Source organism: Camelus bactrianus, chromosome 29, assembly GCF_048773025.1.
Source record: "Camelus bactrianus isolate YW-2024 breed Bactrian camel chromosome 29, ASM4877302v1, whole genome shotgun sequence".
NCBI lineage: Eukaryota > Metazoa > Chordata > Mammalia > Artiodactyla > Camelidae > Camelus > Camelus bactrianus.
In genome coordinates, this window is record NC_133567.1 from 2250541 (window position 1) to 2263909 (window position 13369).

At 42.1% G+C, this 13369-nt stretch overlaps 1 protein-coding gene across 2 annotated transcripts in view; it reads left to right on the top strand.

Moving 5' to 3' along the window:
- The window catches only part of SNTG1 (syntrophin gamma 1), a 117388-nt gene that overhangs the window by 63050 nt on the left and 40969 nt on the right, over nucleotides 1-13369 (top strand). For both annotated transcript variants that reach the window (XM_010970710.3, XM_074354882.1), the window contains exon 11: nucleotides 7129-7167. In XM_010970710.3, coding sequence (XP_010969012.1) covers nucleotides 7129-7167 — 39 coding nt within the window. The remainder of the gene's footprint in view (nucleotides 1-7128; nucleotides 7168-13369) is intronic.

A 13369-nucleotide genomic window follows, 5' to 3' on the forward strand; every position in this document is an offset into this window, starting at 1 on the left:
AATTAAGGAATTAAAAAATTAGAGTGATATTTAAAGCAGATGGGCACTCTAGTGACTTCAAATTTTATTTTTAATAAATCAAGTCCAAGCAGTTCTTCATTAGAACCAGTCATGTAATTATTCTTATCTCAATTTAACAGATCTGCAATAACTAACTTCCTTTAAGGGTTTCCATCATTAATATTCAATTAAATGCTTTCAAAGAAAAAAAGGGACACATTATCATTTCCCCCGGCGTTCAGACATCAGACAAGGTCTATATTGTTACTTAAAATACAGTTCATGCTGTTTAAGTAGATGTTCACTTTTGACGTTGGGTAAAATTGTAAAGTGGTAGAATTATGATTATTTTTTCAGTTTTTTAGTGTAAGAAATATTAGCTGAAAAGGTTTTGTGATGTAAGCTTTCTTTGCCTTTACATGTACCCCTCGATTTTTAAGCAAAATCACAAACTTAAAGTTTAAAGTTCTAATGAAGAGTCTCTAATGAAAAATCTACTGAATTTAAACTAAAATTTTATAACGCAGCAATAAATTCATATTGCTATGTGGTTTTAAATATTTGTTTCTTTAAATAAGACTTCATCAGTACAAAGATTCCCATAAGAAAAAGAAAGGCACTAATGTAGTAAAATAAGATGGGAAAGCAAAATAAAGGGTGAAGATGTTTGACAAAATAAGAGGCAGCTTTTTCTCAATTTGATTAAACATCTATAAAAATATGTAGATGAGATGCAGCAAGAACTATTTTTAGTAATAAATTTTAGGATCTTGAAAATAACTTTCTCTTCTATTCCATTTCATCCACAACGTGAAGATTCTTCTCACGTTGGGTTTCCAATTTGTTCTTTCCCTTAAAAATTATTTAAAATTCTCCTTCTGCAAGAGTGTGTCTCCAGCACTTGACTTTCACATCTCTTGGGCATATTGTTTCCTATAGATTCAGACCCTAAGCCCTATTTGCCATTTGAGGTAATAGACCTGGTAAAAAGATATGTTTTAAAATTTGTGCTATCATAGTATTTTTAAATTTTAATTATTTATTGAAGTGCAGAAGAGGATAAAAATGAAAATATAAAGGGGAGGGTATAGCTCAGTGGTAGAGTGCACGCTTAGCATGCACAAGGTCCTGGGTTCAATCCCCAGCACTCCCTCTAGAAATAAATAAATAAACCCAATCACCTCCACCCCCCAAAAAACAAATAAAAAAAGAAAATGTATTGCAGTAATAATGGTATATTTATTGCCAGTGTTTTTGTTAGTGTACGTGTTATGTACACATTAAAAAGTGTAACTTGTTTACATACATAAAAGGAAACGACCGTTCTCCTGCGTGGGTGATGTCATCCTTTGTTCAGTTAACGTTAAACATGAACATTTTCCCATGACAGTAATTGCATCCTGACATCACCTCCATTTAATGGGCTGATAGGGATTTTGCTGTTTGTTAATGTCATAATTAATGAATGTTATTGTTTGACACACACATCATTTAAAATATATCATTACTGGAATAGTGCCCTATGATTTTTGGCATATTAATCAGTGAAAACATTGCTAATTACATCTTAATAGAGGTGTCTAGAAAAAGAATCAGAGTATGAACATTCTTTAGTCTTGTAAACTAAGACCGATGTCTAAATCCAGCCGAATCAAGGCTGGGTTGAGGTTTTTGTAAGGCTCTGTGTTTTTCCTGCCCCAAAGATACAGCCCCCAGGCCTTGGGCTGAGAGCAAGCCTGATTCCAGGACAGGTCCTTCCCGGTGCCCCTCTCCTTGACTGCCTCTGGCTTCTCCTCGCTCCTCTCTCAGCATACATTTCTTAAACTCTTGTCTGTTTTCATAGATTTTCAGATTAATCTTTTTTAGCCTTTTGTCCTGTTCAGATTCAAAATTCAGCGAATGCCTTGAGGTGTTGTGTTTGAAGCCAGGAGCTCACCCTCCTCACAGTTGGGGGAGGCGGGGTGGGGGTGGGGGGATGATGTTCTCAGGTTTCTTTAAATAAAATGCTTTCATTAAATGCACCTTCCCGTTCTGGTCACTATGAATAGGAAGGTAGGTGTGCCTCAGGCCATCCCGCCCCATCTTAAATGTGTGTGCATTACATTAAACACTGACGCAGGGGGAGTTAGTGGGTGATACATTGTTTTTCAAGGAATTAACCAATTATCCCAGCATTGTTCTCTACTCAAATTTAAAATACAATCTTTATCATTAACTCAGTAATACACATTTTAGATTCAATTTTTGATTTTCTATCAAAAGTCATTGGTTTGTTTGGCTTTGCAGTGGTAAAACCGTGTTTTAATTGTTGTAATTCCATAGTGCATTGTCTACCCGCCCCCCAAGATGAATCTTAAATGCCCTTGGGCGTATTTGACCGTTTACTCTTGACAGGCCCATAAAGGTCTAAAAATAGCTGCAGTAGAATAAAACCACCAGGTAATATTTTAATTTGGAAGACATTCGACATTCAGGAATGAATGTTTGTATTTCATATGAGGTTAATTATTAATTTTATTTTTATTAGGTTGATTAAAAAGCATTTTTTCTATTTCTTTTTTTTTTCAAATTTAGGAAAACTACTATCTGTATTTCGTATTCAAACACCTTGAAGTTGCCTAGTCATTTTTTATAAACCACGTCTCATTCACAAACAGGTTTTTGTTTTTAGTTCTCAGTGTCTCTAAAATTTAAAGTAAATGTCAAATTTTTTATGTTGAGATTTGTCATAAAAATTAAATTCCCAGAATTTCTGATATAATTAGAACATGCAATGTTTTGTCATAGCAAGAGGATGTGAGGTCTTAGTACCAGCTGCTGCCAGTAGCCCAAAATACGTACCAGTCTAGTGACTTCCGTTAGTTTTGCATTTTTGTTGATTTGTTTATATGGAAATCATTAGCAAAGTGGATAAATTGGGTTCTTTCAATAAATTACAAGGCTCTCAGCTTCGACTAAGAAAGGGGATGAAATCGGATCCTCGTTAAGAAGAATTAGGACCGCTGAGCTGGTTACAGGTTTCCGGGTCAGAGCCGGGAGCCTTGCACAAGCCCTGGGGATGCGCTGCAGTCCGGGCGGCAGCAGCAGGGGCTGGGGCCGCGGTCTGGGTTCAGGTCCAGGATTCTGAGAAGGTGGGAGCAGCCCGTGACGCCCCCCGAGCCCTCCCCGCCAGCCGTCTAGCTGTGATTGACAGGGCATGCGAGGTCACACGGGCCCAGAGCGAGGCCGAGGGCAGAAGAGGTGGGAAGGACAGTCTGCGGTTAAGGTTCCGGTGCAGGGAGGTCAGAAGTACCTGCACCGAGAACAAGGCAAAGTCAGCCGGACCCACAGGCAGGACCACAGGGAAGGTCACTGACCACTTCTGCGCGGGTTTTCAGAAATGCTTTCATGGCGACATGGTTCTCGAATGTGTGTCCAAGAGCAAAGCCTGTGGTGTCAGACACAACCAGGCTGTGCCATGTCCCGGGGCAACTTAACCAATCCTATTTAATCTCTGTGCACCTTAGGTAGACATAATAAAAAAGAAGATTCTTACCCGGTGAAAAGGGGAGAGACAGAGGGAGGGAGGAGGGAAGGAGAGGGAAGGAAGGAAGAGGGAAGGAGGGAAGAGGGAAGGAGAGCGAGCAGGTGGGGGTCCGGGGAGCTTGTGAGCAAAACCTCCACAAGGCGTGTGTCCCCGAGGTCTGTACAGACTGGGACCCGGGACACCGGGGACACCTGTGAGAGGCAGGGGCCAGATCACGAGGGTCTGAGGGATATGGGATTCTGGGCAGGGATTAATTCATTAATTAAGAAAGGGCAATTGAAGATTTGCTTTTTAAAAATGCTACCCTAGATGGAGGGTGTAAGTGTGACAGAAGGGCAAACCTGAAATACTGCTGTTACTCATCTGTCTTTTATCAAGAAGAAAGTTACAGGAGTACGCACCTTCACCTGTGACGTCTCTTGTTGTTACATGATGAACTTGGTGACTGAATGCCAGAATCTCCTCCACAGCTGAGTGGGTGTAGGTCACTGTCAGGTCAGGTGCAGCAGGCGGGAGTGGGTGTAGGTCACTGTCAAGGTCAGGATGTAGGTCACTGTCAGGTCAGGTGCAGCAGGCGGGAGGAGTCCCGCTCAGAAGGCTGTGTGTGGTGATTTGCTGGATAAGCCCTCAGGTCAGTTTTCATAAGAATTTTGTGAACAGAAGTCTGAGCCTCGCTGCCCTCTGTCTGCCTTTTCTGCCAGCGCTGTGATCTGTCTTGGAGGTTCCCAGTGTCCCAGCCAGTCCAGCGTCAGAAGTCAGTTATCAGGGGAAATTCTGGGCTTGCAGGTCTCCTTGTCCCCCCTCCTCCCTCCTCCCTGCGGAGACCCTGTCCTTGGGACCTCTCTGTGGAGCTCCTTCCAGGTGGCCTGGCTTCACGCTCTGTCTGTGATGCACTTGTTGACGTGTGTGTCCTGCCGGGATCTCCAGCGTCCTAGTCATTTCCTTACCAGTCAGGCATGAAAGAGCTTGGATTCCCTCCTTCAGACTGAAACGCTTTCTCTGGTTACAGCTGTTTTGTCATTTGGAAACCACCCTGGACCTGGGGATTCCATGAGCACCTGGGGAGGAGCCCAGAGCGCTCCCACCTGGATTCCCCAGACCGATGTGCGCTTCACGCCTTGGCCAGAGTGCTGAGCCTCTCTCTCTCCCCCCGTATTTTTGTCTCAGCCCAGAGACTGTTCTCCCTTGAGCTGGCAACTTGCTTTTACATCATCAAGCATTCCTTCCTCCCTGTTCTTCTATGCACGGCATAAACTCTAGGTTTGGAAGCCACTGAAAGTACTATAGACATTCAAAGCTAAGAATTAAGATTTTTTTTTTTTTCTTTAGAAGTAACTTACATTCAAGACTAAGTTAGTCAAATACAAGAGTGAGATTCTTCGTTCCGAGTCGCCTGTCTCTTCACTAGCTCATCACCGAGCTGGGCGGACAAGACTTCGTGGACTTCTGAGTGCAAGGAGCGGTGCAAACCGGGGCGGGGCCGCGCAGCAGTAGAGCGTGCGCTCAGCGCGCACCAGGGCCGGGGCTCAATCCCCAGGACCTCTATAAAAAGCTTTTTAAAAGAGTGACGTAAACAGGTGGAAACCTATGATTTCATGAACTTATTTTTCAGGGAATCATAATACAAAAATAAATTAAAATAAACAATGTTAGATAACGCTAAGTAGTATGAAGAGGAAAAAATCAGGAAAAGGCCACTTTTAATGGAACACTGCTTTGCGCATTTACCCTGCTACCTCCAGGCCTAGAGGGTTGTAAAGAGACTCAATTTGCTTTATTTCTCATTCACACTGTGGCAACTTAAAAGAATTCATTTGCTTTCTTTTGGTCATTTCACACATTTTAATAAAAACTTTTGTTCAGGTAACTATTTTTTAATCTCAAGTTAAAATCACTCAGCGTATTCTCTGGTTAGACCGCATGAACCCAGATTAACCAGGAAACCCTCGTAGGGCTCCACAGGTTGTCCCCGTCATAAGAACGTAGCACCGTGTATCATCAGTGTGTGTGTGTGTGTGTGCGCACGTGTCTGTGCTATAAATCTGAAAGTACCTGCCTATCTAATTCATTCAAGGTATTGAATTCCTGTTTAGAAGATGTTCCAGTATGATTCAGGAAAAAACCAGAAATGGAAGCACTGTATATTGTTTCCTTGCACAAACCTGGGGGAATTCCATTTCAGCAAGCTTGATGGCCTAGGCCTGATTCTGAAAGGCAGTTTTCACTGAATGCCATTTTAAGTAAATGTCAGGCAAAGCAGTGTCAGTTACTTCACTTCAGTCATACGTTCTGCATTATTCAGAGAACTAAAATACATGTTGGGGGACTGAAAGACACAAGGCTGGATAGAACGTCCTCGAAGACAGTGGTTCACATAAAATATTGGTAGAATTTTATAGCAATCCTTAAAACCTAATAAAAGGCACAGTTGCACAACGTACTCAACATGGATTGTTTGGTCAGTAAAACATGTTTAGAGTCCTGCTCTTTCTGCCTACATCTCTGAACTATCCTGATTTTAGCTGAAGGCACCAATAGTTTCAGAGATTTCCTGAGCTGATTCCTCACCAGAGCAAAAACTGCTTTGAAATGGTCGGATCAATGCAAGAAAGACAGGCTTTTTGGTACATGGCTGTGTGGAAATCACATAATCACATCAATTTCTCAAGTTTGATTTTCTTCCGTGTTTTAACAGACACGTGTCCCCCCCAGTCAGTCTGTTTTCTTAGCTGAGTCGTTTGGTGCTTCTCCAGTCTTGTGCACCCTGTTCATTACATTTCCTCTTAATTCACATTTCTCAGTAAGACAGAGGGGACTAAAACTAGAAAAGGAAAAAATAAAACAATTCACCAAAACAATTCCTAAGTGAAATGGTCTGTCTTAGTCTGATGTAAGATCATAGCATGCAGAGAGCACCTCTCAGGGGTCCCTAGAAACCCAGCTAAAGGTGAAAACCGGTTTTAATCAGTAAAACTTCTGTTGAACAGAGACTTTGTGTATCATAAGGTCATTTGTCTAAATCTGATGTTCATTTTCATTTGGTTTTTTAAGCTAGTTTACATGACTTAATACAGAGGAAACTCTTTCTCCGAAAATTTATTTTAAATTCTTAAGACGTGTTGTTCAATAAATTGTCTTAATGTAAATATTTATTTTATTCAAGGTCCTAGCTGAAAATATTTCGATACACACACATCATCCTTTAGCGCTGGAATATTCCATTTCCTCTGTTCTCTTACGTGTTGTAACAATTGAATATAACACGACTTCAAAGTGGAAAGTAACATTTTAGAAAGTTACTCTCTGTGTTCTTAGTAGATTATTATTTAAAATTGTGTGAAAACATAGGCTTTTTGTTTCTCATAAAGAGAAAATTATTAGATGGGAATCCTTTGAAATGTTTGCATATGAAATTGGAACGATTTTAATAGCTAATTTAAAAATGTTTTCATAAGAGGTGATTGATATGCAGCGATTTTAGTGCGTCAGTATAGATACCGGTTTACGTTAACTCACTAGAAATAAGTTCTCATAAAATTTGAGGGACCTTGTGTTACTTCATCTCTGTTGTTCTCACTTTGATTATTTATCTATCATTGCAGATTAAAAAAATCAACAGAAACTTTCCTGTAAACCAGCAGGTAAGATGGAAAAACTCTCACAAAGAATCATGTATTTCTTTTATTTTATCTGTTATGGAAGGTAATCTTGACTGCATTTAACTTTTATGTGGAAATAATTGGTACTATCACTTGCCAACTTTAGGAAAATACATATTTTATTAGATTTCTTTTATATTATGTAATAGATCTGGGTTTTTTTCTAATATTAAAGGCAGTTTTAAGAAAAGCTTTCTATCTAAGTGAATTAAGTCAGAACTGTTTGGACAAAATAATCATATTTATTTGAATACAAAGTTGAATAACTCAGCTATTTACATTAGATCGCTTCACTGCGTCTTAACATTTGGAAGGCCTGTATTTAATTGATCTAAAAGTTAAAGGGAAGTTGAAAGTTAGCTGACAGTATTTAAAATGAGTCTGAATTACTGTCTGAAAGGAAAATCATGTCAGATTAATCAACCTAAGAATATAGTTGGCTTCTTAGACTAACAATTGACTATAGAATAAAATAATTGTTTATAAAAATAACTGATTCCACTTACAGCTTTATTATGCTAAACCCAACTTCCCTTGCTTTCATAAACATAACGTGAACGTTAATTAGAGGGAGAAGAAGTGAGTGAGAGCCTGGCTTCTGGGCTCTCGTGAGCCGCCCCTGTGTCAGGTTTGTGTGAGGGTGGAATTGCAGTGACGGGACACAAAACTCTGACCCTTGGCATCAATCTCAGTTTACAACCGCTGATCAAAATCCAGACACCTCCCAGATCTGTTGGTAAATGGCGCTCCAGTCACAAGTTAATTTCAGTGGTGCAAATGTTTAAATCATCTGCAGCTCATTAAAACCAAGTTACTTCTCTTTTCTAAACCTCAGCTCCCTCGTCTGTAGCATTTGTGTGACAGCAACTGTCTTACAGGTTTGTTTTTGAAAGTTAAGTGATACCAAGTGTCAGGTTCTCAACATACGCCATGACTGACGTATCACATTCATAAGTGAGTTCTTTGCGGTCTGCAGCTTATGTTCTGCTGTAAACTGCACCGTCAGTGACGCCCGCGGCCCGACTGCCCGCACAGCCACGTGTGGCTGAGCAGGTGCTGAGAAGGGCTTCGGAGAGCGTGCTGTCCGCTGGCCGCCTCCCCGGCCAGGCCACTGCGCCCCTCCTCCAGCCGACGCTCCGGCAGGTGCAGGGCGGGGGGCGTGTGCGTGTGTCCGGGGCCCTTGCTCCGGGCGCCGGGCCGGCCTCCAGCCCAGAGCGTCTGGTTCACCCTCTCTGGGCTGACGCCTGGGAAGCTCCCTGTGTCCCTCCCAGCCCAGCCCAGGTGACTCCGAGGCTGGGAGCGCGCCGGTGACATCCTGGAAAAGCAGTTTAACAAGTTCCCAGGGCTGAGCAGGGGGAGTCACGAAGCGCACGTGACTCAGACAGAGGCTCCGCCAGGGGGCGCGCTTGCGACGCCCGGGCCCAGACGCGGTCGCTCCACGGTCAGACGTGGGAAACGGAAGATCTACTCTGGGGGAGTTCCTGCCAAAAAAATGAGCGAAGAATCTTTCATTTGAAATATTTCATTTCAGAATGACTCTAATATTTGTGTTTTCACACCCCCCCCCCCGCCTTTTCGACCCTCAGCGTGCGCCGTGTTAGCACTGAGTGTGATTTAACCACCGAATAGTCAACCCTGACCGTCCCCGGCTGCGCGTTATTTACGGCGACAACTGCAAGGGGCGTGTCCCCCGAGCCCCCTTCCGTGACGAGCGACGTCCCTCCCCACCGCGGCTCGTATCTAGGGCTCGAGTAACACTGGGGGAGTCAAATACAAAGCTGAAAATAAACCGTAATAAAAACTACCGGTATTCTGAGCCACTTGTCTATAATTGTCACAGATAAACATTAGCATCCATGGCTTTTTATTTGTTAGCCTTTTAATATTATTGTAGTGAAATTTTATTTCAAATCTCTTAGCATTTCACAATTTTGGATTCATACTGAATTCTTCTTGACACTTTAAGCAGGAGTTAATAGATTTTTCCCTTACCACCTTCCTCCGTGCAAATGAAGTCTTTCAGGAAATAGGGTTCGTTTATAGGTCAACGTTCCTTTCTGTGCATAATAGGGAAAACTCACCCGCAAGGCGTGATAGCAGAGCGCTAGAAGATCAGGGAACATCCTCCACTGAAAATCTGAGCCGTTCCTCCCCCACTTCCCCTTTGGTAGCCATAGTTTGTCTTCTATGTCTGTGAATCTACTTCTGCTTTGTAAATAAAATTTTTATCTTTTTCCAGATTCCACAGATAAGGAATTTCCTGTGGTATTTGTCTTTCTGTTTCTGGCTTACTTTACTTAGTTTGATGATCTCCAGGTCCATCCATGTTGCTGCAAATGGCATGATTTCATTCTTTTTTATGGCTGAGTAGTATTCCATAGTATAGATACACCACTTCCTCTTTATCCATGAGCATCTTTAAATGGCACTGGCATATCCTCTCATGTGTCTTTCTCTACATGTTAAGCGTGTTCCTATTTTCTTCTTATTGTTTTACTTATCTGTAAGCTCTGCATACTCACAGTACAGGAAGGGGAGTTAACCTTTGCATTTTTATGTAGCCTAAGTCAGCAGTCTTTTGTGATGGCTTACAGGACTTGTGCTGTGCTTGTTGCAGGCCTGAAGAGGCCAAGGGAGGGCGCTGTATCAGATTATTAAAGTGTTCATGCAGATAAGGATGCTGACCAGAGATGTTCTGCCCCCTGGGCTGGGGCCTCAGGGGGCCCTTAGCAGCCTCTGCTGGGGCAGACTTGGGCCCTCGCCTCACTCTCTTGCCCCACTTCTGTACCACTGGCTTCTCCCATAAGTGCCTCCACCAGGAAGCAAGAGGCGAGGGGTCAGCTCTGGAAGCACGTGATGTCAGCAGTTGCGGGGCACAGTGTAGAGGACGAGCCCCGGTCCTGGGGGCCCGGGCACAGCGCACATGTGAGCAGTGCCGTGTGACGGCTTCTCTGTGAGTTACACTCTGTGTGTTGAGATTTTTTTTTTTCAGGGGGGATAATAAATGACTATAGTAATTATTTCATTTTGCACCATATTAAGTGTGTTTCATAGTGAGTAACAGTATGGAATCAATTTTCTTCTTTCTATTGGACTACCCTTAAAATTCCTAGGCACATATGAGCGTGATGAGCATTTATAATGGAAATAAATGCTTAATCTTATATTTGAAGCCACCATGATAAGCGTTGTGCCTTTTAAGAGTTTTTGAGAACTTTTCTCTCCAGGATAATAGCTGAAAGATCTTTTGAACATAGTGATCTATAAAGAATGTTTTACAAATTCTTAACTCACAGGAAAAGATTTGGTTTAAATATACATAAATTTTTTTGATTTAGTAAGTCTTCTGAATAGCATATTAGTTCTCTATGGTGTACACTTGTGTGTTGCTAAATATATGATTTTATTCAAACAGTGTTTTCTGTGTGATGCATTAAGTCTAACTATTATGCAGAGGAAGAGCGTCAGCTGTTGTTTTGTTTTTTTCCACTAGTCCTGTAACATGTTAACAAGTGTATCAGAACAGAGAGATGAACCTTCAGGTCTGAGTACCGTGTTAGTGTGATACTAGGAAGTAGACAGTGGCCTGGCGGTTGCTAAGTCCTGCCCCGCACGTTGTCTGCGATGATGTCCACGGTGTTGAACATGTTGTAGTATCTGTGCTCCATTGTGTAAGTATGACTTATCCTCTTAGTACGAAGCCGACTTCTCATCTCTCTCCAGTGGGGCAGACCTTCCAGGGCATCAGAGCAGGGTAGTCACAGACAGCGACTCCAGGACCCATTTAGTGACTTGTCCAATGGATGGTTCGAGCCTGTATCTGACCAGCAGTTGCACAGGGATGTGCAGGTGACTTGGATCAGATGTGGCTCATAGATGCAAGTCATCTGGGCTCAGAATTCACTTCCTGAAGAGGCTGAAACAGCAGCCGACATGGGGTCAGAAAGCCTCGCGTAGAGGAAGGAAACACTGGCCAAATTACTAAGGCTTCATTCTGTGGCCGCTCTTAGGCATTTAGCACAGGGCAAGGGCCTGCCTAAAAACTGGGGAAATGGGCGATTCTGTCTCAGACTTCTACTGAAAGACAAGACTAGAGTGGGTGTGTGGTGGCAATGATAGACAGGGTGCACGTTTTAGGGAGCCTCAGAGTGCTGGCCCAGCGCAATTCCGACACGCGCTCTCTGAGCCCAGAGGCGTGCGGCCGGCGTGGCTGGCATCGCCCTGCTGCAGGGGGCGCAGACTGCTGAGTGCAGGCTTCCTTGTTGTTGGGTCTGGAACAAATGAAAGGAGTCTCTTTTGCAAAACAATAAAAGAGTATCTTCCTTGAGCTCATGTCTTCGTCACAGAGATTGCATCCCTTGTGGAGGACAATGATAAATCACAACACATATTTGAAAATCCAAACCAAGAAGCCTGAATTCAGTGACTTATGACCTCATTATGGTCAGGCGAAACACGTAAGGAGAGAAAAAATGTGCAGACGTGCATTTTACCTGTATCTTAATGAACTGGGAAATACAGGTATTTTGTGAAGCACAGATATCATCAATTTATTGATGTCACTATATTTAATTGTTGTAGTTACGTTTATAAAAGCCTTTAATACATTTAAATCTTCAGATAATCTCATGCATTGTTAGTGAGAGGTCACACGTTTCTGGAGGGCAGTCCTGCATTAAGTGTCAACATTAAACTGCACGTATCATTTGGCTCAATAGTTCTTCTTTTTTAAAGGGCATTGTTAACAGAAAGAAGTTTACGTGTAACAGAAAGATAAAGACAAGACAGTTGTCCCACCAATAGAAAAATTGTCACATAGATTTGTTACAGTTGTTCCCTGGATTATAATACCAACGTACTCCAACAGGTCTATAAGTGCAGAAATAAAAGTTTAAAAATTAAACACTCACCCCCACAATAAATCCACCTTTGGGTTTTTTCTTCCCTTTGCACATGTTTCAAGTTTTAGGAGGATGTCTATGAGATGGTCGCCCCTGAATGTCCCTAGAGCAAACACAGAGTCCAGAGGATCTTGAAGATACAGTTTTCATGTTTCATTTTATATATTTTGTATGTTTGATTTATTTTTAATAAACATTTGTATAGATATTATTTATTAGCTTAAAAATATATTATTTATTAACACTAAAAATGAAAAAATAAGACAAAAGTTATGTTACATACAATTCATTACCCAAAATAAGAAAATATAGATGGGACATATGATTATTTGTGACATAGCAGTTCTTAAGGTTTCAAGTGAATTTTAGGTTTTAATTACATTTTGAAAAAAATACCAGCATATCTCTGAGATACTACAGAAACCACACTTGCTAGCGCCGCACCTGAGGGAGAGCCTTGCTGCCTGGACCCCTGGACTGCAGTTCTCAGGCCACTTGCCCAGCAAGGAAGCAAGGACGCTCCCTCTCACCAAGTGTGGCAACTTTTCTGGGTTATTAGTTTTGGTCCCGTCCTCAGAAATGAAAGCGTAAACCTGGTGGGAGAATGAGTTTGTCAGGCCGGCCTCAAAGTGTGTTCTGACAAATTGGTGCAGAGGAGAATGTCATGATAACGTTTGTAATGACTTTTAACCACTCAGTGAGCAATGACCCACACTGAAATTTGCATTTTAATTACATAATCCGACCCACTGGGGCATGAATTAATTTTAATCACAGTTTCAACAACAGGCAGATTTAGGAGAATGACTAAAATGGATATGCTTAATATGCATTTGTTGTAGTGACAGAAACTAAAATTTTTTAATGAAATTTGTTTGAATTTCTTAAGCTCTGTATAATAGTTTATTTTGTTCCTTGAGCAAAACTAAATGCAGAACACGCGTCAATGTGCGTGAAGCACTGACAAGTGCTCGGTGAGGAGCCTGCAGAATTGCCATGAGGCCGTGTTTAGGGCACTGGACGTGCTGGGGAGCAGCTCTCCCTGGAGGGAGTGACGCAGCACATTTAGAAGTTAGTAAATACTGGATACTCTATGGTAATACATCAGGAGGAGGGAGATCCAGAAGCAGAATGGAGATGCGTCCGGAGGAAGGAAAACAGGAGTGAACACTCATTGGCTTATTGTGACATTTAAAGCAGTTCAGTTAAAGCTTCAGTTAAACTCCTCTTGGGGTTTCCCTGTGGAGAAGGTCCTCTGTTGAACCTCCTACAGGGGCCCTGGA